This window comes from Corylus avellana, chromosome 6, assembly GCF_965113065.1.
Source record: "Corylus avellana chromosome 6, dhCorAvel1.hap1.2, whole genome shotgun sequence".
Lineage (NCBI taxonomy): Eukaryota > Viridiplantae > Streptophyta > Magnoliopsida > Fagales > Betulaceae > Corylus > Corylus avellana.
The window spans coordinates 102,148-129,695 of record NC_142495.1 but is presented as its reverse complement, the minus strand read 5'-3'; the positions used below and the strand labels follow the sequence as shown (position 1 = coordinate 129,695).

The window sequence follows — 27,548 nt, the reverse complement described above, 5'->3', positions numbered from 1 at the left end:
AGTGATTTCTTTACTGTTAGAAGGGCCTAAGTGGACAAACACATCCATGCGCCTTCCAATAGCCACTTGATTGACAGCTTCTAGGTTAAGATAAACGACTGCCGCAAGTTCAGAATTGGGTTTCATGAGATGCAGAAGCACCAAATTGGATCAGACAACACTGACACTTCCAAAAACATCATTGTCTAAGCTTTCAGGGTTGCCTTAGAACACTTTCACCTTTTACTATTACCCTTTTATCTAATGAATTTTTTGGTCACCTAATCGAAACAAATTATAGCTGTCAAAACTTGTAAAGACAGGGATATGCAAACAACGCAGTATTACTACAAAATCTTTACTCTTTGGGAAACGTCATCAGCGGCAAGAGATTGAAGAAAGATAGACATTTAAGTTCTACAAAAATAGCAAAAAGAAGATACAGAGACATAAATCTTGTAAAGACAGGATGGGATATGCAAACAATGCAGAACCACTACAAAATCTTTACTCTTGAGAAACGTCATCAGCGCCAAGAGATTCAAGAAAGACATTTAAGTTCTACAAAAAGGGGATACAGAGACAGAAATACTGCACCAGAGAGAGAGAGAGAGAGAGCAGTACAAAGTTAATTCCTGAACTCTTTGGAGCACCGCTCAATCTCCTAGACCCACATTGAACAGGCTGTATAAAGGAATAATCAGAAGCAATTCCAAGCAGCACCAGCAGCCTCAGACCCACCTAGGGAGAAGAAACCTTATATCGACTACGGCAGAACTAGTAATCTTGCTTATTTGGGCAGTCCGATGCCCTGTGCCCAGACCGTCCACAATTAAAACAGGAACCTCCAAAGGAACCTCCAAAGCTTCTGTAATGCACATACATATAGTAGTGAGTTTTATTCGAACAACCACTATCTTGTATGACCTTTAACTTAAAACAGACAAACTTGATAATAAAAACACAACCGAAAAATAAACTCTTTAGAGGTCTTACTGGGTCTTAGCGGGGAAATAAAATAATCAATGGCCAACTCCACCCTTGTAGACAATGTCACCTCATAGTCAATGGAGCTTTGATTTATGAAGCAAAATACTAATTTGAATTCTCTTCTTGCTAATTAAATAACCAGCCACTTTAAAATATTTGAAGGTGATTGAGTTCTTAACAAATGAATTAAAAGAAAGGCAAGGAGAATTTTGAGAAAGGGTTCCATCATAGAAAACGAAATTCAAACTGGCAAACAGTAGACAAAATTGCAGGGACTAGTGCTGCTGGCTTGGTAACATAGAGAAGGTGAGCATGCAAGAGCATCTTTGCATACTCAATCTCTAAAGAAGAACATGAGATCTTCTGCCTCCTTTTCCCTCTTTAAACTATAGAGTTGTTAAGCTAAATATGTTACAATCTCAAATGTCCCATATGAAGCAAGTGCAATCTTAACCATGTATGTATATAAACTTTTGGGCACCTTTCCTTTACAAACTGGTGTTCAAGCATAAGTTCTACCTAAGGTTTGCATCATTTGCTATTGGACACAGCTTGACGACTGTAGGATTGAATGGGTTGTAGCTTTGTGGTCAAATCAGACAAGGGGAAACCTATAGGCTGGATTAAAATGCATTGGTACTATCTTTGGGCATAGTTTTAAATTATTGAATACTGATAAGTGAGTGGAGCTGCCAAAAGAGAAAGACCTATTATTGGATCAGTGTCGATAGAGTGGCGTGGACGTTGGCTGCAAAGTATGGTGGTATGTTACGACACCAAGTGTTTTACATAAGTTAAGTGCAATCTTAACCATGTGAATATAAGCTCTTGGGCACCCTCCCTTTACAAGTCGGTTTTGAGTTCTACCTAAAGTTCCTTTATATCACTTTCAAAGCTAGTTAACTTATGAGTTTCAAAAAGAGAGAAATTTTTAAGAGATATATACCTGTCCCGTGTTCTTGACTGTCTACCTCCAATTAGCCAATCATCCCCACTGCTTTTTGAAAACCGCGACCTGTTGTTGTCAGCTCTATAACTCCGACCACCACTCCTAAATAGACCATCATCACTAGCAGAATCTCGACCACCATCCCAACCTCGTGAGCTTCTAAAACCTTTCCGATCCCCAGATCCTCGTCTGTTATTCCGATCCCTGCCAGAAAATTTGCCATAGTAATCACTCGGAGGCCCATCATCTTGCAAAGCAGGCAACTGTCATTAAAAAAGAAAGGAGAAAGATTTATGTCTGTGTTAGTAGTTAATCCAGGGACAACCTAGAGAGAGAGAGGGTAAAGTACAAAAATACATGGGAAAACTTCAAATGGATCAAATCATAGCCAGTACAAACAACATATGGCATCATGCAGAAACAAGTTAAACTATAATGAGAAAGGGACCAAATCTATAATCAACCTTGGTGATCTTGGAAATAGTATTTCCAGGTGGTAGTTGCCTATTCAGCAATTCTTTTGCAGCCTCCTCTGGAAGATCAAAAACTGCTCCTTGAACCTGATATAAGCAAAGTCAACTACGTATACTAGAAAAAAAACAATGCATCAACAAAGAGATACTAGAGCAGAATAATCAACGCATATTGTAGATACAGACCTGTTCATCGGCAATTAAATGTATTTTTCCAACTTCATCAGCAGCTGCAGGATAAATATCTGAAAGAAAACCAGTGACAGATCTAGCAGACAGGTATCTACTAGAAGAAGCTGGATCTCGAGTCAACTGCAGTGTAACCCATCCCTGCAATACAAGTATCCAGTACAATGAATTATCAGACCCCAGTAGAAGGCACTAAATAACACTATTAAATTTGAAGGTTAATAAAAAAAAATTAATAATACACCTGACTGAAAAATCCTTTCAGAACAAATATTTTTTTTATAAGTCCTTTTAGCACAATACATATCTTTGCCTATAAAATTTCGGGGGGAACTTTACTTAACCCTTCCCAACTTTCATCATTTTTGCAATTTTCCTCATAAAGTTCAAAAACGCTCAATTTAGTATTTTTGAACTTTTAAAAATTAGTTATTTCACCCCTCCCATTAGGGTTTGTGGTTAAATTAGACAGTCAAAGAGTAAGATGACCATTACACCCTTGTAAACTTTATCAAATTACAAAATTACCCTTAAATTACAATTAATTTTTTTAAAAAAAATACAGAGGTATTTTGGAAAATTTTCGGGGGGGGGGGAAAGGGGGAGATTTGCAAAAGCGATGAAGTTCAGAGGGATTAAATGAAGTTTTTCATAAAATTTATATATTGACAAATTCACCATAGCTGAATTATGAAACTTCTAATATTGCAGGCAATGGCCCAAGGTCTTGGCACTCGAGGATTCAGCTGATTCCACTACTCAAGTAGGCACAAATTCTTTCACAAACATTTGGTTAAATTAATCATTATTTGAAGACAAAAATGAACCAACTACATTTCAACACTCAAGTACTATCTATTTCCCGGAGGACAAAATGCTGACAAAAAATTTTGAGGACTTGTAAGCTTTGAACTGAAAACATAACGCTCATCATTTAACTGCTATTATTGATGAGAGATCATTGATAACTTGTTAACTTCAAACCGAAAATAGAAGGCTTATCATTTACCTGCTCATGATTGATGAGAGACCGGGAGGAAGGAGGTCGGGAGAATCCACTCAATTGTGCTAGTGCAGCAGCAAGAGCACTTATTCCCTGTTCTTCAATCAATTTTTGAGCAGTTGGGGTGAAAAACGATACAGACTCCGCATGAACTCCACTAAGAGTAGCAACCACATGCTCAGCAGATGATTCCAAAACCTCTTCAATAGCTGGTGGGCTAACAAACTCGAACTTGCATCCCACATCACGCTCAAGGGATCTCACTGTTCTCCTCTGGCTACTTGTAAACATAAGAATGGCATTACCTTCTTTTCCTGCACGTCCAGTTCGACCAGAGCGGTGCACAAAAGTCTCCGGATCATTGGGAAGCTCATAGTGAATAATCTGGAGAATGGGATAAATAGTGAAAAAGAGACTTTCAATACGCCAAAAGAATTACCTGGACTGTAATACTAAAGAGAAGTGTAACGGGTTGCAAAGAACTTTCACTAGAAGCAAAATCTTAAAACTTGTAGGTGCAACAATGAATTACAAGGAGGGAAGATTTCCTATATGAAGCATGGCTCATGAATCAATAGAGTGAAATCTTTTGTTTTTTTTATAGGTAAATCAATGGACTGAAATCTCATGTTAGATTAATCTGAATTGTAATTTCAACCTCAGATGCAACTGAAGGAATGTAATTTGCAATTAATTTCCAATGGAAAATATCATTACTACATGAATTTAATTGTAGATCATAAAGCAATTCCACAAACTTACTAGATCAACATTGGGAATATCAAGCCCACGAGATGCAACATCAGTGGCTACAAGCACTGTGAATTTCCCTTGTCGAAAACCATTTAATGTTCTCTCCCTTTGATGCTGAGATATATCTCCATGCAATGCCTCAGAAGCAATGCTATTTGTTAATGCCATCGAGACTTCATCAGCATCACGTTTTGTCTGTGTGAAAACAATGGTCTTCCCACCCTTTGCATAAACCTGAAATTTATCAAAGTACAGAGCCGATTTTATAAGTTGAGAAGTTTACACAAGGGTAACATGAGTATTCTAAGTATCAGTACACCAAATACGAATAAAAGAAATATAGATACAACTTCACAGTTCACACACAAGTATGAGTGTATAGCCATGTCTCTTTAAGCATTCCTTAACATTACTGAACACATGCTAAAATAAGACTAGTATATGGCCCCCAACTCTTACCGTTATAAGGTCACTAAGAATGGTCCGCTTTGAAGTTGCAGTGGCTGATATAGCATAGAGCTTGATCCCTTCTGCGAGCTTTTCTTCTTGGTCCCCAACCTATGAAGCAGAAGAGAAAGGAATAAAAACAAGATTTGGAACTTATTCTATTCTAGCTTTAACATTGACATTAAACATGGATTGTGCCTTTGTACTTTTTGAATTCACGATTACTTATAAAGAAAAATGGACAGTCTTTTTTTAGTTCTTTTTTTTTTTAATATCGCAAAGAATCATCAGAAGTATGTCATACTAAACTACTTAATACCAGATGAAGAACCTTTGCGCTAGACATAAAGCCCAACAGGAAAAGGTCTCACATGCCATAAGTGAAATCTTTCACCTGGCTGCTAACTTTAACCGTAAAAAGAATCTTTTAGTGGAAGTAGAAAAAAGTGACAATGCAACTTGAAGCTTGCATCAAGCAGCCATGGCACAAGCTTAATGGACCTGACCCAAAAGTTCAGTCCAAATCAAGCTGAGTAGCATATCTCATACCTTCAACCAAACTGTGAAGCAGTGGGTAGGGTTTGAAACGTTTACCCCAAAAGAAAGAGTTAAGCTAATTCCGTAAAAAGAGAGAGGGAGAGAAAGAGAATAATGGCACACATGAACCAAATCATATTCCATATGCATGAGAGTGGTCATGTGAACTTTCATTTATTTATTTTTTTATCACTAAACATCTGGAATATGATTTTTTTTTTTTTTAGAAAAAAAAAAAAAAAATCAGTATGGTCTCTTATCAAAATATTTGTCAAGGCTCATCCATTACGGTATTTGAAAAAGAATGGCATGAACTACAAAATAGGTAAACCTCACACATATGTAAACAACATTGATTGAACACCCCTCAAAGGGTGCATTATAAGGAGATACTTATACGCCTAATCCCATGCGATTCTCTAATCAGGCAACTTGTGGAAACATGAAGGTTATGAAATTTATTCGGGAAATAAAAAAGAAAAGAGAAAAAGCCCAAGGAAATCAGTTTTACCAAATCAATGGTCAGTGGATTATTCAAATATTTTCGTGCCAGTTTCTTCACCCAACCAGGCATAGTTGCAGAGAAAAGCATACTCTGGCGCGCAGATGGAAGCTTCTGTAAAATTACTTCCACGTCGTCCTCAAAGCCAACAGCAAGCATCTGATCAGCTTCATCAAGGACCAAATATTGAACTTCCCCCAGTTTGAGGCTGTTACCATTTATCAGGTCAATTATTCGACCAGGAGTTCCAACAACCACATCCACTCCACGGGAAAGGGCACTCTGCTGCGTAACATAAGAAACCCCTCCGTAAACACAAACAGTATTTAAATAAGGTGCAGACTCTTTAATCTCTTTCTCCACTTGCTTTGCTAGCTCTCGTGTAGGTGCAAGAACCAAAAATCTAGGAAGACGACCAGGCCGCCTGCAAACATGACATACACCAAATGAACAAACAAATTTCAAAATGGTAGCTTGTAAAATATGTGATATAGCAAATACCTCTGAGAACCCCTTTGTTCGTCATCTTCAGTAAGGCGTTTGATAATTGGAATCCCAAAGGCTAATGTCTTCCCAGTCCCAGTCTTTGCACGAGCAATGAGATCTCGACCTTCTAGGGCGGGGACTAAAACAGCTCTCTGAATAATTTAAGGAGAAAATGAGTAAATCATAGGCACAACACACACACAGATAGAATTATTATGGAAAATTTAGAATCTAGGAAATGAAATAAGAAGAGGAAGTTTTATATGCGAAGCACACTATAGTAGACACAAATATCATACGACCAGCAAAAAGAATAGAGAGGGTATTCATCAGTTGATAGTCGTTGAGGATTATATGTGCTCTGTAAAGAACGGTAGCATGACATGAAAGCAACATTTTGCAGCAACTAACTTAACTCGGTTAGATAATCAAGGACGGTGCTCAACGGGTTGGAAAAAAAAAAAACTAAATTAACAAATTGCATACCAGAATATGACAAAGCGATAAGCAATTGCCCTAGCAGTACCGGGTCGCTAATAATCCAGAGAAGATGGGCCACTTGATTATATGTACACTCAGAAGATTTACCATTCCAACTAAAGTGGAGACCACTTGCAGTACTTATTCTAATATCTAATATACATAAATTGTGTCATTATTGAAGTAATAGAAACCTTATTAGCAGCCAAACTCATTGTAATTCAGGCAACACAAGGATAAGAATGAACTGCTTGAGTTTTCCAATCGCCAATGAATCATCCAGACCTAAAACACTAGAGAGAGAGAGAGAGAGAGAGAGAGAGAGAGAGAGAGAGAGAGAGGGTAAAGTACTTGTATGGGGAAGAGGTGAGTAATCCCACGCTTCTCGAGGGTATCGACAAGGCGGTGAGGCATGCCCAGTTTGGAAAGGGCGAGTTCGTCCTGGTCCGCAGAGGCAGCAGAAGATGGCTCGGCCTCAGAGTCATAATAGTCATCCAGAGAGTCTTCTGCGAAACCACCACCAAGGCCTTTGAATGCCTCTTCGCTGAGGACCGAAGAATTGGGGGTAGCAATTGCGGAGGGAAGGAAACCAAGGCTCTGCTGCTTGGAGCCACTCCTAAGAGTACCAGTGGAATGAAAAGAGAAGGTCTTTTGGCTGGTGTTATAGGCTTTCAGAACCTTATTGAAGTGAGACTTGTCGCATAGGGGTAAGGAGAGCAAAGGCGTGGTTGTTACTGCTGTCCTTCTATAGAGATCGAGTGTTGGAGTTTGGTAAATGGAAGAAACGCCTATGAAAGAGGCCATTTTTAAAGCAGAAGAAGATGAGCAGAAAATGCTTGCTCAAAGTACTAAAAGAAGAGAAACATAAAAATATGTTGGAGTCGAGGAGATACTGAGAAAATGAGTAGAGGCGGCGTGCAGATTTCTTTTACAGGGGGAGGGGATAGGGTGAGGAGCACAGAGAAAGAGAGAGGGAGATAAGGCCACACCCTTCTTCAAAATGTATGGCCTTTCAAACCTCCACCTCGGTTGCTACTTGGGGAGCTATGGCCTTTTCCCTTTTCTCTGAAAGAAAGACAAAAGATATTTCTTCTCGGGTGGACCCGAAAACCCGGAGTATGACGTCCAGTGGCAGCCAGGCCCGTCAAACTTCTAAGGGATTGAAAGGGGCCAACATTTAGGCCCATGAGGCCGGCTTGGAAACTTGAGGTAATTTCTTTTCTTTTTATTTATTAACTTTTTCGTATTTTACAGATCAAAATATGAATGAAATCGTGTTCTCCTTGTTTGTATCATTTCCTAGTTATGGATTATTTGTTTAAGCATTTTCCAACTGTATTCCATTCCGTTTACACCGAGACTATAACAGCCGCCATTATTGGCTGCCACTGAAGCCTCTCTGTCCTCGTTCTTGACTGTTCTCACCGTACAATTTCACACGCCGTTCAGATCCGCCGTCTTCGTTTTCTGGCCTCTTTCTACCTTGTTCCTATTTGAATTCCCGATCTCCAACCAGGTAAAGTTCGTTCTATTCCCAAATAAGTGGTTCCACGCCAATCATGTTACAATATGTTGCATTAACCGGAGATTGCGTCAATTCCTTTGATTTATTATCTTATAGTTCAAGAATCAAACTGATTGCTCCATTAGCGAAGACTTTTACTTTTTTATTTTTCATTTTCGGGGACGGCGGGGAATTATGGCCCGGAAGGATTAGGGATTTTACAATTTCGGCAAAGCCACTCCTTCACTTTGATTCGGTTATTCAAATACAATTATTCTAACACTAAAGAAGAAGCATTGTATCTTGTAGCCTATAGATACCGACCGAGGCTTTATCATAAATTCTCTTTTTCTCTCTGTGTCTGTATATATAATTTCGGAAAACAGCTCCTTTGACCCTTTTTTTTTTTTTTTTTTTTTCTCGTGTTATTGCGGGAATGAACTGACTTTTGTTGGAAAATTTGTTCAGACATGGTGGAAATGGTGGCAATCTATTTTAGCATTGTTGCGTTTATTTGCACGGTCGGAGCCATTTCTCTGGCTATTATGCACATCTACAGGCACCTTTTGAATTACACTGAACCTACTTATCAGCGATTTATTGTCCGCATCATCTTCATGGTTCCGGTGAGTGCATTGACGTGGTATTCTCGGAATTTTTATTAGCATTATGCATTTATATGTTGCTTCGAATTAAGGGTCTCTTGTAAACTCCCTGTACATAGGTTGTGCCCCTCTGCCCGTTGTTTGAATATACATTATTTATCAAAAAAAAAAAATGGATGCATTATTTGCTAGAGCTGCGATTTTGTTCTTCCCTGTCCTGAAAGCTTGCCTTGAAACTTTATACACTCATCAGATAGTGGTGTTAGAAGTGCCAAGTTAACATGATTTGAGCTTCCCACGCTGGGTACTTTGACATGGTGTTAGGGTCATTCATCTGTTCTTTTGCTATCATGTGGCTTGAGAGTATCTGATTGTGTGGGACTGCATGCTTTCTTTTCAATGCTTTCAATGATTAACAGAAGACACCTAGGGGTAAGAAAATACTCGACTTTCTAAAGTCAAGATCAAAATGGAAAAAAAAAATCCCAAACTCATTTGGTTAAAAGGCTTGCTTTCTTTGTAGGCAATACATTTAACTCCATTTTCATTTGAGTGAAAATTTGGAATTCTGGAAATCTGGTTTTTATTATTATTAAACTTGGAAGTTTTTTCTTATTGGTTGAGCATATCTACACATTTACAGCTATCTTGACTAACTTAGAAGGAACACATCATTGGCTTCTTCATCTCATTCATTATCTCCTCTGTAATGCATCTCACTTATGATATTTTCCATTTTGGTCTTTATTCATCTTTTCTTTTTCTCTCGCATTTTCCCATCCATTTCCCTTGATACTTGATGAAGACTACACTTTAAAGATGCTAATCTATATTGCATTTTATGTTTTTGCAGTATTCACTAACATCTTAATTTTGTTTTTCTGGACAGGTTTATGCATTAATGTCTTTCTTGTCCCTAGTTTTGCCCAAGGGCTCAATCTATTTTAATTCCATTCGGGAAGTGTAAGTTTGTCTGCATATGTATATAATTTTCATCTCTGCTAGTTTTACTGAAAACAATATGGTTCACGCCAATCTCTGGTTTATTATATATTTATGCTTTTGTCTACCCTTGTTTGGTTTGACTTTAGAAAATTAATGACTGTATTTCAAATGTCAACAATTTCATCCAGATAACGCACATACATAAGATGTACATAGATAATTTTTTGACAAGTAAAGATAAAAATTATGGTATTAAAGAATGTAATATGACATTTTGATAGTAGACAAAACAACAAGCATAGCTAGATACGTATAAGTGCCTTGGTGGCCTTTAAACTATTTAAATTGCAGCATTGAAATCTCTACTTGTGTTCCAATTTTCTGTTGAACTCAAATTCCTGCTGGGTCTTCTGGTTGTCTACATGCGTTCTTGAAATGCTTGTGAAGACATTTTACTGGGTCTTCTGGTTGTATAGATCAACAACATTTTCTTTAGTAATTACTAAAGCAAAGTTTCTTGCGACAAGAAGTTCAACAAAATCTTTTCTGAAGGAATGTGGTCAGTATAGTGGCAGAGGTGCTGGTGATTGTAGGGGTTATGGTGATGGTGACAGTTGCAGCAGTTGTTGTGCTACAGCAGTGGTGCCACTGCCATTGATGGAAATACAACCATGTGAGGGTTGATAAAATGACACCACGTTTGGTGCTATTTATTAGGAATTTGAGCCCTCCGAAATTCCCTCCTCTACTGCCCTTTGGGATTTTGAAGATTCCTTACCTTATCGAACTTTACATGAGAACCCTTAATTTATAAATCTTAAGTCCCTTGCCACCCATATAATATCTCTTCCAATTCTTTTAAGTGCGCCCTGCAAACAGCTCATGTGAAGTTCATCATATTGTTATTTGTGGGGGATTCACTACACTAGATGTAAATTTCTGCCAGTTCTGCTTTGTAGATTGTACTTTATCCAGTGATTTAATTAAAGCTTGTTTTTAAGTACACCAGTGTTGCTTTGCGACAAGAATAGAAACCAGGCAAAAAATTGTTTTCCCCTGAGTCTTCTTCTTCTTTTTTATAAGTAGTAATTGTTCTTTTTTCTTTTCCATTGTCTGGTTTTCTCTGTTTACAGGAGTGAATCAAAGTTGCTTTACTACAATAGAAAAAGGAACTTTTTGTATATCAGTGCCCGATTTTTTAATAGTTTTTTTTTTTTTTTTTTTTTTTGAGAAAAAATAGGGGATTATAAGGAGTTATCTATGTTCTGAAATAATCTTCATATGGTGAAATTCTATAATAATATAATGTTTTATTGTTTCAGCTATGAAGCATGGGTCATCTATAATTTCCTGTCATTGTGCCTGGGGTGGGTTGGTGGCCCAGGAGCTGTTGTGCTAAGTTTAAGTGGCAGGGTTCTGAAGCCATCATGGTATCTGATGACATGTTGCTTCCCTCCCGTACCACTGGATGGGTGAGTTTCTTTACACAACTCTCCACTTTCAATCATCCCATTGCGCGATACTTAATTACATACATGATTTTAGCTTCTCTACACTATATGAAAAGCCAGAGTATAACTCAACAGTTGCTGTGAATTTATAAGCAATTCTTTTACGGTCTTGTGAAGACAGTTGTTTATCTAAAGATTACATCCTTAGACATGTTTGATTAGCTCTCATTTCTGAAATTGTTAATGCAGGCGTTTTATACGTAGGTGCAAGCAGGGGTGTTTGCAGTTTGTGATTTTGAAGCCCGTTTTAGTTGCTGTTACTCTCATACTTTATGCAAAAGGAAAATATGAAGATGGAAATTTCAGTCCAAACCAATCATACCTATATCTCACTATCATCTATACAATCTCATACACGGTGGCTCTTTATGCTTTGGCATTGTTTTATTTGGCATGCAAAGATCTGCTTCAGCCATTCAATCCAGTTCCAAAGTTTATTTTAATTAAATCGGTTGTTTTCCTGACTTATTGGCAGGTACAGCTAGATACTTCCTTTGTTATTTTATGCATGTGTCCTAAAGCAACTTGGGAAAGGAGAATTCTGTAAACACTTAAATGATTTTAGTAGCATTTTTAGGACAGTTTCCCTTTGCATTTCTTTTGTTAATTAATTGCAGCATGGACATTTGGGACTATTTTGTGTTTCTTGTGAAAAAGAATGCTCGAATTGTCCAGCGTATGGTGTTATGCTGTAATGACTTCTCAGATTTTCCCCCCTTTTCTTATTTAAGGTGAAATTGTGGAAAATACTAATTTAAGCTTTTGTAAGTACTTTATTTAGGATTTCAGACATCACCACTTACGATGTATCTCATAAAGCAACTATTACTCTCTCTCTCTTTCTCTCTCTCTCTCTCACACACACACGCTCAAAGACAGGTTTTACAAAATGGAATTGCATGACACTATATATTTGGGAAAATTAATTAGAACTGTGGGCTTTTCCACCATCTTTCTGAATTTCTTGTTTGCATTTTAGGGTGTTTTGGTTTTCCTTGCTGCAAAGTCTGGATTCATCAAGGATGCAGAGGAAGCTGCCCAATTTCAAAATTTCATTATATGTGTTGAGATGCTTATTGCTGCTGTAGGCCACCTCTATGCATTTCCATACAAAGAGTATGCTGGTGCCAATATTGGTGTCTCCCGTGGTCTGACAGGAAGCCTTGCACATGCCTTAAAGTTAAATGACTTTTACCATGACACAGTCCACCAGGTAAGCTGTATTCTATTATTTCTGCCAATAGTGAAGGGCTTGGTATTCTACCTCTTATGGTGGGGGGAATTAATGTGAAGGTGGTTAGGTCTATACATTTCATTCTCTCTCTCTCTTCTTTTAAATGTGTTCCACATGCTTTGCCATAAGGTTTGTCCAAAAGCGTGCGTCAATAATGCTAATAAAATCTACATTGCTCATTGCCTGCCTCTCTTGGACAAGCATGCCTCTTTCTTTTTCTTCTTCTCTTTTTATTTTTATTTTTTAAAGGCTTTACTCTATCCATTCTGATGATCGTATTACCATTTTGTAGTTTGCTCCGACTTACCATGATTACGTTCTTTACAACCACAATGAGGGTGATGAGGGAACCAGGAAGTATCGGTCACGCACCTTTGTGCCAACTGGTCCCGAGATGGAGTCTGTAAGAAGAAACAAACATATTTTTGGAAACAAGTTGGATGATATACAGCTCTCCAGTCTCTCATCTTCTAGTACAAGCACTCCTAAAAATCCTGACTCTGTAACTGATTCTTCACAACCTGATGCGATGAGATCTTCCCTGCTTGTGGATGCCACAAATTCTTTTTCTGTACCGTATGATATGTCACTTATTGATTTGGATATGTCCGGTTACCCTTCAAAGGTTCCTGCCGCAACTGAAACTGGGACTAGGTGACAGCATGAAGAAAGTGCGAGAGGCAGGTAAGAAATGTCTTCTTAAAGGAAAGAAGGGGTTGAGAGAAATGTCAAATGCTGTTTATGATTTGAGAAAGCCTGAATGGCTTAATTGTGTGCTGATATTGGTGTCAATGTACCTCAAGAGTTTTGAAGCTTGCAGTTCGCCTCTCTCCCTGTCACAAACATTAGGCTTCCCACTAAATCGCCTTGAGTGGCCTGTTTGTCCATTGTGCATTGTAGATACAGAAGTTAAACATGAAATTAAACATTCAAGATTACTGTTCCCATCGGATTCCATACGGCTTAGCACTGGCGTTCTAAGTTGAGGCTTCGTTCGTCATTATTTTCTTTAGGGGTTTGCTGGTTTGGGTTTGGGTTTACAACCGATTGTATTGCCAATTATATTTCGCCATGTTGTAAAGCTCTCTCTCTCTCTCTGGCCTTCCTACTTGAAATCTACCACGTGTATTGTGCAGTCTTTTTGCGAATGGCTTGGCTCACATCAGCTTATTTTCACTTTTACATTGAGTTTTAAAATTATTATTGGATCAAAATTTAATTTTAATTCATTTTACATTGAATTATAAATTAAAAGCCGGTCAGGGAGTGGTGAGACTTGATGTGAGTAGCATTATTTGAACAAGAAAACCACTTTTTATGCATCTTAACACTATTTATGGTGGATAATCCCTAGTAATGTTACACTATTTAAGTTTCTCTGCTATTGTTTGCATTTTCAAAACATATAAAATTAGTTATTTTTTGTTAATGCTTTTTTTTTTTTTTTTATTCGAAAAAAATGTTTTGATAATAGTCATTGAGGTAAAGATAAAAATAGTTTGGAGTGTTTTGTATTTTGGGTTTGTTAAAGTTTTTGTTTTAAAAAGAGAAAATAAGAGGGAAAAAGAAAAAAGTTTTATCAAATAAAACCATATTTTTTAGGAAGGGGGGGAAGGGAAATTTCATTCTTTAATATTAGAATACATGGAATATTCAAGTACACGGAAAATCTGAAAGCAATATAAGTGGGGTCTTTTGCAATCATCCGAGGTTAAATCCATACGATCGATCATAACAAGGTACAATCCAAAATACTCTTATTCTCGAATTTGTTAAGATGATGGTATGAAGAAGTTTCTCAAATGGCCTGCACCAAAAATTCCTCCCAGCAACTTGGGAGGGGTAAAGTACCTATGTGTTGAGTTAGCTCAAAATTTTTTATTATTTTTTTCTGAAAACAGTTGATTAGCTAGAGAAGAAATCCTGGCTCCGAAATAATAAGGTAGTTCCTCTGTGACTCTTGGTGTAGAAAATCATGGAAAGCCTTATAAATGCGTTATTGACTCATGGAAAATCTCGTTTTTGAGGTCTTTATTTGAAATTTCTGGTTTTGACAACAATATATATGTTAAAGCTTCACAAAAATATAAATAAAATAAAAAAGTAAGGTGATTTCAATGCCGTAAAGAAAAAAGCGGCATGAACCGCGTAGAAATAGTTAAACTCGTAAGGTTGAACATCTATGCATAGTCTGATCTCATTCCCCCACGGCCCCCACCTACACCAATTGCAAAATATAGCACGCATGGTTTCTTCTCAGCCGAGAGGACCATGCATCTTGTGGGCCTAGAAACGGCCCATATGTAAGTGACCGTGGAGCCTACTAGATGACATCATATTGTCTAATCTAACCATGGGCCACAGATGAAGAAGATATAAAAAGAGACAAGAAGATAAGGGAATCACAAAAGGCACGTGACCAGATTATACCAAAATCCCACTAAATATGTTATAAGAAAGTAGACCAATAAAGTTCTTAAGGTAGACACTTTATGAGGTAGAAGTTACTAATTCGAATATGATATGCAAAAAAATATACCAATAAATAAAAAAGAAAGACAAAAAAGAAAAAAGAAAAAAAAAGGTAGACCAATAAGATGAAGAGAAAAAAAAAGAAAAGAAAAAGAAAAGGGAAAAGTCCACGTAACCCCCTCAAACTACCACTCAATTGCCAATGTCTCCCCCAAATTTTCAATTGTGACAATGTCCCCCCCAAACTACCAAAAATTGTCAATGTTTCCCCCAATGACAAAATTACCCTTAGTAAAATATAAACAAAAATACTAAAACTTCTAGAAAAAAACCTAAAACTAACCAAAAAAAAAAAATCCAAACTTGGCCAATTTTTTCTTTTTTAAAATCAATTTTATAAGAAAAAAATTAAAAAAATTTCGATTTTTCTTTTTTATATAAAAATTGAAAATTTTCGTTATTTTATTTTATTCTTGTTTTATAATTTTATTTCAATAAAAATTTACGTTTTAAAAAATAAAATTTTCACTTAATAAAATGAAATTTTTTGTTTTTTAAAACTAAAAAAATAAAAATAGTTTTTAAAAAAAATAAAAATTTCCGTTTTTAAAATTAAAATAAAATTTTTGTTTAAAAAAATATTATTTTTAAATTAAAATTTTTAGTTTTAAAAAAAAATCATTTTTTTTTAAAAATTTATAGGAATATTTTTGTTTTATTGAAAAATTTATAGGGGCATTTTTGTCTTATTGCTAGCCTTTGGGGGACATTGACAATGTTTTGGTAGTTTGGAGGGGACATTGTCACAATTGAAAGTTTGGAGGAGACATTGTCAATTGGGTGGTAGTTTGAGGAGGGTATGTGGACTTTACCCAAAAAAAAAAAAAAAAAAAAAAAAAAAAAAGGTCCTGACTCATGACTCATGAGTTTGGCTTCCTACTGCGGCGGCGCACACTTCTCGCTTGCAATACAAAGTAAAGCAAACACAATTAATTAAGCAAGGCAACGGAAAAGACAGGTGGGAAGAATTTCTACAGTTCAGACTTTCAGACCCCCAAATCCAGCCCCTCGATCTGCTTATATTTCTTCTTTTTTCACGAAACCGTTCCTTTTCTATTTATTACTGTTGCTCTCTCTCTCTCTGCCTTTGGCGGCCATTTTCAAGGGCATCATGAATCAGACTCATGTTGTGGGTCTAAACCCAATATTCAGGAACGAATCATTTGGGTACTACACAGCGGAGCAGAACTACATGATGATGGAGAAGAGACAACTGTTCCTTAGAAGCTATCAGTTCTGCAGAAAAAGGAGTCTCTCGGAGAGAATCAAGAGGTCCTTGGTCCGGGTGAAGAGGGTCATATGCCTGAGGCTACGATCCGCTTGTAGAATCAGGAAGTTGGTCTGTTCCAGGCTCAGATACGGTTTCTACTACCGAAGAAGAAGATTCCTGCGACTCCTTAACAACCAGAACAAAAAAAATAACTCCACATGCCTCTGGTAGACTTTTGTTTCATATTTATTTTTTCCCTTCTTCGTTGTCTTAAATTTGTTTTTCCTAGCTATGGTGAAGATTTGGGATTAATACCAAGTGCTTTACATGTTAGAATGTCTTGTCAGATTCGCCCCAGAATTTTTATAGTATTAACAAGTTGTTCTATATATATGATGATGATTCCCTGTTGTTAATTAGTGTATGCCTTATCAGACATAAACATGCGTAATTGACCATGTATACATGCATAATACCACCCAAAAAAAAAGAAAAGAAAAACAAGTGAACCAGCTACATGTATACATAGTACATGTAATTTCAGTGAGAATTCCGAAATATAATCAAACGGTTCTCTCTATTTTGGGTTTAGGTTCAGTTTTATGGTTTACTGGATTTGCACTTTGCACAGACAGCGAGGATTTTAACCTCTTGGGAGGGGGGGACTTTCGCTGTGAAGAGGGAAATTGGAATGGAAATTCATTCACTTGTTTGTTCAAAGTTTGAACGGTCAAGGGAGGGGAAGCCCGAAAAGTCAAGCATTTCAAACATCCAAGTCTGAATATATAATAGGCAAGTTTTAGAAAGTCACTGGGGATTCGTGACTATTACTTTGCCCGCTTGTTGAATTTGGATACGCACTATTCTTTTGACCAGGCTACTTTTTTTCTTCTTCTAGATTTGGGTGCTGGGCTCTTTCTTTCTTTCGGATTTGTCCTCACAGTACTTGGTTCTATGCATTTCTAACTCGCGAGCATTTCCAGTTTAGTGGTTGCCTTATACCTCGTATATATTGTATCCTATATATTTGCATGGGTGATGGGAAAAGCAAGGATACATTAAAATGCGTAAGGTAAGACCCACCTTAGATACCATCCAATCGTCGCCCTCTTTTCAAATTTTCTAGCAGACTACATGTCTGCTAAAAGAAAAAATAAAAAATAAAGAGGCAGACTACATGTCTGTAAAGAACAAGAGCTAGCTGCACCTACTTTCAAATGTTTGCGCAAGTTTCTTGACGGCCTCTTATAGATAGGTGTTCGTTCTCCACATATGCATATGTATCAATTTACGACCATGATAAGGTAATATGGTAACTCCACTAATTTGGAAACTACTTGTCCAAATAGAGGTTAGGTAATCTAAAATTTATTTAGACAAGTGTATTTTATATGGGCTCTTCAAACTCCAGCCACCTATCTGCACTAGATGATTCCATACAAGCTCAAGCTCTCTCACATTGAGCAACAAATTAATATGGTGTAAACATCAGAAGGATTATATATATATATATATATATATATATATATATATATCCATTACTCAGTTTCTATAACCACAAAAGGAGCATATAGATTCCACTATCCAGTGTTTCTATAACCATCCTAGTTAAAACTTTTTTTGACGAGCAATAATTTTACATTACAACCATCAAATAAAGTCGTTTTTTTTCTTCCCCCATTTGTGGGTCTTACCGTGGAGTCGCTTCATTCACGTTTACATCGCATGAAGTAATCGGAAATGGATCGTCATCAGGCACAGATCAGATTGAATGTAAGCTGAGTCAGCTTGATTGAATAATGAATATATTAGTATCTTAAGTTACATTTAGTAAACTGTATGGCTTAATTAAGGGTGTATCTTCCGTGTTAGATGCTGACAGATCATCTATGTAGAAACTCAAATGAATCATATTTTCCTTCCATACACAAGTCATCAACATGCATGGTCATCAACATGCATGGTATTGGGGTTGACCTTCGTCATGATGTCAAGAGTTCGTGGAAGTAACGCATCCAGAGGACGCTGCACGTACGTGCCCACACATGCCACCTAAAAGGTACGATTTTCGTTAAGCTCACGTTTGAATTTTGAGTGACAACTGCACAGTCTGCACTTGATAGTGACGACCGAGTCAGACGATGGATGTTTTGAATTGCCCATTGTTAAGGAACCAATAGAGTCTGTTTTATAGTTGTTCTTATCTTTTAGTATTATCCTTATAGTTGTTCTTATCTCTTCTCTTTAGTGTTCTAGTTGTATTTGTTTTACTTATTTTTATTGAATTGGGTCTCCTAGTCTGTATCAAGTTTGGGTTTATCAAACTTGATTACAATTGTAACTCTTTGCCTATATATACAATGAGAACGAAGCTGAGACTTCATTCCGCCAAAAGCAATTTTCTTTGCTTTCTTTCATGGTATCAGAGCCTTACGGTTCATACCCCTCTCAATAAGATCCTTGACCCTCTCAAATTTTTGGGCCTTCTTCAACGGAATCAGCTTCTTCTCCAGGCAAATTCGCAGCTCTTCTTGCTGCCCTCAGATCACCTTTTCTCTTGCCGCACCTGCTGTACTGCACCAACATTGCCGCACTGCACCAGATTGCCGCACCTACTTTCTTTCTTCTTGCTGCACCAAATTACAGCCTCATTGCTGTTCTTCTCCTTGCCGCACTAGACCATAGCCGCATCTCCTTGCCGTGTCCTTGATACTGCACTCATGCCGCAATCCAGCGACGCTGCTCTATCCTTCACAATGCCAAACATTGCGCATCTCTGTCAATCCAAGCTCGATGACAGCAACTATCTCGGATGGGTATTTCAATTTAAGCCCATCCTCAAAACTAACGGCTTGATGGGCATTGTTGATGGCTCTGAGCCATGCCCACCAAAGCTTATTCCATCTTCTCCGGACAAAACTACTCCTGATGTCCCAAATCCAGAATATATTCTCTGGGAAAAGAAAGACCAATGTATTCTTAGTTGGTTCATTGCAACCTTAACTGCTCCACTTGTGCCTACTATTTATGGGTGTAAAACCTCCAATCAAGTATGGAAAACCCTTGCCACTCGTTATGCTTCTCCATCAAGGTCTCACGTCACTCAATTGAGACGCCAACTTCAGACTCTCAGACAAGGTAATAATCCATGTGTTACCTTTATTCGAAGTGCAAAATCCTTGGCTGACCAGCTAGCTATCGCCGGCAGCCCCATCACCGATGATGACCTTGTATCCTACATCATTGGTGGATTAAGCTCCACCTACAATTCTTTTGTCATGACCTACTCCATGATAACAAAGAATACCACTATGTCTCTTGAAGAATTTCAGTCTGAATTACTTGGACACGAGCAACTCATTGAACATCAGGCTGCCATTGATGAACCACAATCCTTTGCCATGATTGCTCAAAAGCCAGGTTACAAACAGAGATTCAACAACCAAAGGAAACATTTCTCCAATTACAGAAATTCCTATCCCTCAAAGAAGACTTTCAACGGATCTCCTGGTATACTCCCAACCCCTGCTTTCTCCCAAGGAAAAACTATTACTGGAAGCACTAGCAACTACACTCCAAGAAGCAATTCTCCCAACAACTACACTCCAAAGAGAAATAACTACACTACAAGGAGAAATTCTCAACCTGGCATCCTCTCATCCAACAAACCTCTTTGTCAGATATGTGGCCGCTCCAATCATCAAGCATTGGACTGCTTTCATCGCATGGATTATTCATTCCAAGGACGACATCCACCATCTGAACTTGCTGCAATGGTTTCCCAATCCAACGATCTACAAGATGAAGATGAATGGCTTGCTGACAGTGGAGCCAATACTCACATCACTAATGACTTGGAAAATCTAACTCTGCAGCAACCATATCAGGGTAATGAGACAGTAGCAGTAGGTAATGGTAATGGACTTGGTATCTCCCACACTGGCTCTTCCTCTTTTCTTCGCTCAAATCAACTCCTACATCTTAAAAATATCTTACATTGTCCTGATGCTACAACAAATTTACTTTCAATAAATAAATTTTGTCGTGACAATAATTGCCATTTTAAACTAACTGATACCTATTTCTTGATTAAGGACAACCTCACAGGGAAGATCCTCCTACAAGGGGCAAGTGAAGATGGTCTCTACCCATTAAGGCTACAACACTTCACCAAAAATAAAGTCAGAGCATTTACTGCGCAAATTGGGATCAGGGTGTCTTCTTCAGTTTGGCACAACCGCTTAGGGCATCCAAGTCATCAAATCTTGCAGCATCTGCTTCACAACTACTACCTTCCTGTGTCTTCAGTTAAGTCGAGTCAATCTATTTGTGTTTCATGTCAATTAGGAAAGAGCAAAAAAATTACCCTTTATTGAGTCAAGTCGTATTACCACTGCTCCATTGGAGCTTATTCATAGTGATGTATGGATTTCTCCTTTATCTTCAATCAATGGAAGCAAATGTTATGTTATCTTTATTGATGATTTCTCTAGATACACCTGGCTATTTCCTCTAAAACTCAAATCAGATGTTTTTGAAACCTTTGTTAAATTCAAGTGCTTGATAGAAAATTTATTTTCCCTTAAAATTAAACAACTTCAAACAGATGGGGGTGGTGAATACACCTCTCATAACTTTACTAAATTTCTGTCAACACATGGTGTTCTTCATCGAGTCACATGTCCACATACATCTCAACAAAATGGAGTTTCAGAAAAAAAACATAGGCATATCATTGAATCTGGTCTTAGTCTCCTAGCTCAATCCCACCTTTCTTCTAAATACTGGGTTGAAGCTGTCAGTACTGCCGTGTATCTCATCAATAGATTGCCTACCCCTACTCTCCAAAATTCAAGTCCTTTCACCAAACTCTACAATAAGGAGCCAGACTACACCTTTTTAAAAACTTTTGGTTGTGCTTGTTATCCTCTCTTAAGACCCTATGCCAAACACAAATTGGAATTCAGAAGCAAACAATGCATCTTCCTTGGATATTGTACCCACCAAAAGGGTTACAAGTGCCTTGATCCCATCTCCAATCGTGTATATGTCTCTAGACATGTTATTTTTGATGAATTGGTGTTCCCTGCACAGAATAGAGCAGCATCTTCATCCCCTAACGGATCAGATCCTTCCCCTACAGGTATTGTTCTTGATCATTCTCATTTTTACTCTATGAATAATTCTGACTCTAATACTGTTCAGACCTCACCCCCAATCACCTTGTCTTCCCCAGCACAAGTACCTATTCTAAACACTCCCCTGACTACCCCTACTGCCGAATTACTACCACCTACCCCTGATCCTATCCCCCACCTAGATCAATCCTTACTTCAGCTTTTGCCTGCACCTACTGAACCAGCCTCTCCTCATATTGTCACAAGATCTATGACTGGAAACTCCAAACCTAAGTCTTTTCCCAACTATCAGCTATTCCTATCCTTAAAATCAACCAAGCATCCACTAAAATCCTTTCATGCTACACACTTGCCTTCTATCCCTACCACATTTGCTCAGGCTGTTTCTAACCCTAAATGGTTTGCTGCAATGGAAAGTGAACTTCAAGCTTTAGTTGACAATGGTACTTGGTCTCTCTGCCCTAGACCTTCACATCGAAACATCATCAAGAATAAGTGGGTTTTTCGGCTAAAGGAAAAATTAGATGGCACTATTGAAAGATACAAGGCAAGACCTCCAAGAATTTAGAGCAAAAGTTCTTCTTCAGCAAAGGGTTTATCAACCAGAACAAGTTGATAGGCAATTGTGCTAACGCTTTGAAGATACTTCTGAGAATCTGTGCCTTCTTGATGAACAGAAACACTATTCGTAGTTGAACAACACGAGCATGGGAGTAGGCAACATAGGATACATCAAGAATTTTTCCAGACTCCATGAGAAGTGGAGAGATCAATGATTTTTTTAGAGACTGAGCTTAATAACCAGCCAAGAATAAGCTGACCCTGACGTTGCCAAATGCCAATGGATGTAGTCAGGATTTTCTATAGAATCGGAGCCTCGAGAAATGATTTTGGGAGGACTGGGAATGGACCCATCGCAATAAACCGAGCACGCCATGACCACGAAGGTGAGGACTAATTTCGTTCAATTTGATGCTGAGAACAGCGGAGTGGGAGGCAGATGAGGGAATACGGGGGTGGTGAGCGTGTTATGGTGTTTTCGATTGTAGCAGAAGAGGAACTCATCTTTGAAGAGAATGGCAAGAAATCAGTGAAATATAACGTTGGATAGATGTTCGAAGAAATGCCAGGGAGACAGGTATGTTTTCTTTTTTTGGCTATATTATATTTTTGGGTAGGTTGGCAAAGTGTTCGATAAAATGCTTCAAAAAATAGTTCTGAAACCATTAAAAAAAACTTGAGCGAGAAAAATGTTTTTTCTATATATTTTATTGATGAACTCGTGATACACCATTTATACTTAGTTGAATGATTAATAAAAGAACAAGTTAATTGAGATTTACGAAGTTCATCTTTATTGAGGATCTGAGAGCCCTGTCTTTGAGGATTAGTTGACGAGGGCTGTTAGACATCTCAAAACTTTTTTTCCAAATTTCCTTTCCTAAATGTCTTTCTTAAATGATCTGAACCCCACATTCATTTAAGAAAAAAAAAAAAAAAAACACAACATAAATCTATTTATTTATTGAATAGACTAGATCATTTGGAAAAATGAATTTAGAAAAATGTGTTGTGATGTCTAGTATTATCCTTAGTTGACATGTATAAGAGGTTTTGAAGGGCTAATCTTTATCTCTAACAAAAGACACCTCTATTGGTGCTTATTGCAATTTTAAGCTTAGGTCAGGTTTGGAACCTAGCAATAGACCCAAAAATGAAATAACTATTCCATAGTTTGGTTGTGCTGCCATTGCTGGAAATAACTATTTCCATAGAATAGATTTTCTACTAGAATGAGGGGTAAGGAATAGCTATTCTCAAGGAATATAATAACCCTAAAAATAATTTTCTCAAAATACTACTTTTTTGTGGGCACAAAACAAACCATTCGTATTTGTCGTCTCTCCATCGCCTGACCTTACCCACCCAGCCACCACCTGACATCACCAATCACCAACCACCATCCACTACAATCCATTGTCGACCATCGTTCGACCTAGACTACCATCGGTAACCATATTCAACGATCCTTCGCCTTCACCAACTACCATCCGTAGTCATCTTCAGCAGCCCTCTGCCATCACCGACCATCGTCCACCGCTAGAGATGAGATAAAAGATCTTATTTTTAAAGAGATTTAATGGTTTCATTTGGCACCTTTATAGAAGATGGATAGATTCCTTAGATGTCAGAATTAGGTTCTTTAACAATTGTTCTACCTCACGATATGTATTTGATGCCCCTTTATCCATATATAGCGACTATGGTACCCAATTGAAAGACTCTTTGCATCACTGACCATTGTATGACACAGTCTTCGGTGCCCCTCCGTCGTTATTGGCCACCGTTCGCATTCATCTTCGATAGCCCTCAGTTGTTACCGACTATCGTTCACCGCTATCTCTAGCGGCACTCCATTGCCGCCCTCCTCCACCCATGGGGACATGCCAAATACGATTTTTTTTTTTTTGTGCTAAAAACAAGTAATGGTTTTTTGAGATAAGTATTTTTATAAGTAAGCGCATTTTTGGAAAAGACAAAAATTTCCTCTAAATTAGTTTGGAAAAAATTCCTTCAACATAGTTTAATAAGTGCCAAATGTCATCTCTCACATGTTTTCTTTAATATTTTAACAATTAGTTATTGTCATTCCACTAATTTAGGAACCCAAATATTAATTTTATAGAAACAAAAAAATGTTAAATGATACTTGTCACTTATTAGAGTAGGTTGAAGGAAATTTTCTCTAAACCAGTTTGGAGGAAATTTGTGTCCGAAAAGAAAATATGTAAGATATGACACTTGACACTTATTAGATTAGGTTGAAGGAAATTTTTGTTCATTAATGTTTGGGTTCTTAAATTAGTGAAATGACAATAAATGATTGTTAAAATATTAAAGAAAGGGAAATGCTAGAATGCAACATATTTCCCACAATTGGCCCATCTGATTCCTATGTGGCAATGAGCTCATGGCCCATTTGGATTAGTTTATTATTTATTTTTTTAAAAAAAATCAAAATCAAAATAAATAAAAAAAGTAATAAAAACATTCAAGGGGTGGCCAGCCACCCCACTTTAGCATAGGGGTGGCCCAAGGGCAAAATGAAAATTTGGTTGAAATCTTATTGGGGAAAGTTCACATACATTCCTCAAACTACCACCTAATTGACAATGTCTTTCCCAAAATTTTAATTGTGACAATGTCCTTTCTCATACTACCAAAAAATGTCAATATTCACCCCAATGACGAAATTACCCTAAGTAAAATAAAAACAAAAATATTAAAACTTCTAAAAAAAAAAACCTAAAACTAACAAAAAAAATATCCAAGCGGTGGCCAATTTTTTTTTAAAATCATTTTTATAAGAAAAAATTAAAAAAATTCATATATATATATATTTTAAAATAAAAATTTCCGTTTAAAGAAAATAAAAATTTTCCTCTCGGTTTTTAAAACAAAATTTAAAAAAAAAAATACTTTTTTTTTTTAAAATAAAAATTTCCGTTTTTAAAAAAAAAAAATTGTTTAAAAAAATTTTCATTTTTTCATTTTTTTTGAATTTATAGGGGTATTTTTGTCTTATTGAGAAATATATAGGGACATTTTTTTTCTTATTGCAAGTCTTGGGGGAACATTGACAATGTCTTGATAGTTTGGAAGGAATATTGTTACAATTGAAAGTTTGGAGGGACATTGTCAATTAGGTGATAGTTTGAGAGGGGTATATGGACTTTACTCAATCTTATTCTACTCTAGGTAAAAAATTTGGTCATTAGAGCATCTCCAGCAGTGTTTCTAAACTAGCTTTTTAGTTAAATTTAGTTATTTTGTTAACTTTTCTTGCTCCAACAGATACTGTAAAATAGAAGGTTTTCTTACTACTGCTACTGTGAATTTTCATATTTACAAGTTACTGTACCAACTTGTAAGTAATATTTTATTATATTTTCTCTTTCTTTCTATTTTTTTAATCTTTTCTCTCTCATTCTCTTTTTATAGGGAAGATAAGGAAATGATAAAAAACTAATAAAATAATATTTAATTAGAGTAGATAGTTAAAATAAATGTTCTTGTTGGAGTGTGTAGTAAAAACCTAGTAGCTAAAATAAAAAAAATTGTATTTTGAGTAATAAAATAAAAACTCTTGCTGAAGATGCTGTGTTGTCAACAAAGGAATAAATAGGAATGATCATTCAATTCTGGCTTATTGTATTAATTCTAATACTTATTCCCATTATTAGGTAATTATCATTTTAACGTACCAAAAGTAATTAATTTTTCTGTGAAAAGCCCCAACGTTCTGCAACGTCTTGCTATTGAGAACCCAACCAACATGGTTCTTGGACTGTCCTTTACAACTAACATTGTTGTTGGAGTCCTTCGTAATAGACACGGCCGGTCTTGTGAACCATGGATGTTGAAAAAGAGCATGGCCCATCTAATGATGTTCACCATATATGAACCTCAGCAAGTGTTCGACTAGTCAACACACAGAGATAGACCCCTAGCCTGAATTAAACAAATATGAGCCGCTGTGTGGGACAAATTAGACCAACAGTCCATACGCCTGACTTGATTACGGGACTAATCTCTGTCATATAAATAAAGAAACAAATAGATCTTTTTTTTTTTTTTTTTTGTGAATTGTGAAACAAATAGATCTGCTTTTGTGTAAAGGTCACAACCTCATACATTTGTTTTTTTAGCAAATGATTGGCCTTGATTTGTATTCTAGTATGGACTTCAATCATTGCACATGCCTCCTATATTCCTTTTATGATTTACTAACTACACTGTTACATTTAAGGAAATAAGTGAGCGAGAGAGAGAGAGAGAGAGAGAGAGAGAGAGAGAAGCAATCACTGAAGTGGTTATGCTCAGTGATGTTGGCCATGTGTTAAAAGTAGAAATTGGGGGCATCTCCATCTCTGTCTTCCTCTATGCTGAGTATATTGGGTTAAAATATAATGTCGGCCATGTGTTATAATGCATCCAAATGTAGGCGATCTCCATCTCTTCTGTTACTAGCTAGTTTGTGCCTGAAGGAGCATTAAAACCAAATTCTCCTATATAGTATGCACATCCATTATCTCCTGTTCTCAACTAGCTCTTCCTCTTTATATATACACATAGATTTGCGTATGGTATGCATAGCCACGCAGAAAGTCCTTGGAACTAACTCAATTTTCATCTCTTACCTCCAATTGGTCCTCACTTCCGCAGATGGGTTTCCAAGACTTACTTAGTAGACGCTTGAGATATTGTCGTTACAAGAAGCTAAACAATGCTGATGAAAAGGTGGCGAGGCCTAGAAGTTGTTGGGTGCAGAAAAGAAATGGACGGCTAAAGGGTCTTCGCTTATCACGGTCAAGGAAGATCATCTTGAAGGCGTTTTCTGTGATGGTATTGCCTATCAGGATTGCTAGGATCTACGCTGATATTGTCAACCGAGTGAACGACGGTGTATGTCCTGCGATCATCTTTCCCACTCAGTGGGGGCTTCCAGTTGTATCTCATCTCTCTGTACGTACGTAGGAAGACTGTCATTTCTTTTAATAAGAATTTGACCTACATTCGGTGACAACCTTCTGTTATAACCGAAACATTAATAATTTTCTCATCTATTGTCTATCTTTTCTACAGCACTACTTTTGAACAAAATAATATGAACACTGTATTCTCCACTACTCCAGGCTTGATTCCAAATTAAGACAGCGGTAACTAAGTCGAGACTTCGAATATGTTTAGGGAACTACAGCACCAAACAGGTTTCTATTTACCGAAAAGAAAGAGTGTGCCGTATCATGTGGTCCTGGTTGCTATATCATCTCTCTCTCTCTCTCTCTCTCTCTCTCTTAGAAACATGCAAGTAATTGCTTGTCTTATTTTACCGCCGGGATAAACGTTCACAACCTAAATAAGAAAACAAGCTTAATAGTTTGCCAAACCTCCATCTATTCGGTGAGTAATATTTGCATTGAAGTTGAACCTGTGCATAAGCCAATTGATCCTGACTAGCATCTCTAAAACATGCCAGTGGAACTTCTTAGAAATTGGATTCTTTAAGTATTTCCCGCT

The 27,548-nt window shown here is 37.1% G+C and overlaps 3 protein-coding genes and 1 long non-coding RNA gene across 4 annotated transcripts; 3 read left to right on the top strand and 1 right to left on the bottom strand.

The window, feature by feature from the left end:
- Positions 1 to 371: 371 nt before the first annotated feature.
- Positions 372 to 7,826, bottom strand: EMB1138 (DEAD box RNA helicase (RH3)). The gene is made up of 10 exons (XM_059600220.2): positions 7,140 to 7,826; positions 6,324 to 6,460; positions 5,832 to 6,246; positions 4,796 to 4,894; positions 4,346 to 4,570; positions 3,590 to 3,967; positions 2,578 to 2,721; positions 2,383 to 2,478; positions 1,916 to 2,181; positions 372 to 847 (listed from the first exon to the last, which is right to left on the bottom strand). Exons 1-10 carry the CDS (start codon positions 7,590 to 7,592, stop codon positions 757 to 759), a joined length of 2,304 nt encoding a protein of 767 aa, XP_059456203.2. The 5' UTR covers positions 7,593 to 7,826; the 3' UTR covers positions 372 to 756.
- A 236-nt stretch (positions 7,827 to 8,062) lies between these two features.
- On the top strand, positions 8,063 to 13,532 carry LOC132187342 (uncharacterized). Its single transcript, XM_059601630.2, has 7 exons — positions 8,063 to 8,304; positions 8,761 to 8,918; positions 9,787 to 9,860; positions 11,165 to 11,314; positions 11,543 to 11,828; positions 12,333 to 12,566; positions 12,880 to 13,532. The coding sequence occupies exons 2-7, from the start codon at positions 8,763 to 8,765 to the stop codon at positions 13,243 to 13,245; spliced, it is 1,266 nt and encodes a 421-aa protein (XP_059457613.1). The 5' UTR covers positions 8,063 to 8,304; positions 8,761 to 8,762; the 3' UTR covers positions 13,246 to 13,532.
- A 2,513-nt stretch (positions 13,533 to 16,045) lies between these two features.
- LOC148584754 (uncharacterized) lies at positions 16,046 to 16,748 on the top strand. Its single transcript, XM_088517898.1, has one exon. The coding sequence runs from the start codon at positions 16,231 to 16,233 to the stop codon at positions 16,558 to 16,560; it is 330 nt and encodes a 109-aa protein (XP_088374024.1). The 5' UTR covers positions 16,046 to 16,230; the 3' UTR covers positions 16,561 to 16,748.
- A 1,534-nt stretch (positions 16,749 to 18,282) lies between these two features.
- LOC132188493 (uncharacterized) lies at positions 18,283 to 26,782 on the top strand. The gene is made up of 3 exons (XR_015912704.1): positions 18,283 to 18,388; positions 22,145 to 22,605; positions 26,694 to 26,782. It is a non-coding gene; the product is annotated as an uncharacterized LOC132188493 (long non-coding RNA).
- The last annotated feature ends 766 nt before the right edge of the window (positions 26,783 to 27,548 follow it).

What these genes read in the sequence shown, in the direction of transcription:
- EMB1138 (XM_059600220.2), bottom strand. Translation starts at nt 7,592, where the DNA reads ATGGCCTCTTTCATAGGCGTTTCTTCCATTTACCAAACTCCAACACTC. An exon ending in ATCCACTGACCATTGATTTG is followed by an intron (nt 4,895 to 5,831) that starts GTAAAACTGATT and finishes TCTGCTTCATAG; the next exon opens with GTTGGGGACCAAGAAGAAAA. An exon ending in TTCTTAGTGACCTTATAACG is followed by an intron (nt 4,571 to 4,795) that starts GTAAGAGTTGGG and finishes GATAAATTTCAG; the next exon opens with GTTTATGCAAAGGGTGGGAA.
- LOC132187342 (XM_059601630.2), top strand. Translation starts at nt 8,763, where the DNA reads ATGGTGGAAATGGTGGCAATCTATTTTAGCATTGTTGCGTTTATTTGC. An exon ending in GCATCATCTTCATGGTTCCG is followed by an intron (nt 8,919 to 9,786) that starts GTGAGTGCATTG and finishes TTTTCTGGACAG; the next exon opens with GTTTATGCATTAATGTCTTT. An exon ending in TTTAATTCCATTCGGGAAGT is followed by an intron (nt 9,861 to 11,164) that starts GTAAGTTTGTCT and finishes TTATTGTTTCAG; the next exon opens with CTATGAAGCATGGGTCATCT.
- LOC148584754 (XM_088517898.1), top strand. Translation starts at nt 16,231, where the DNA reads ATGAATCAGACTCATGTTGTGGGTCTAAACCCAATATTCAGGAACGAA.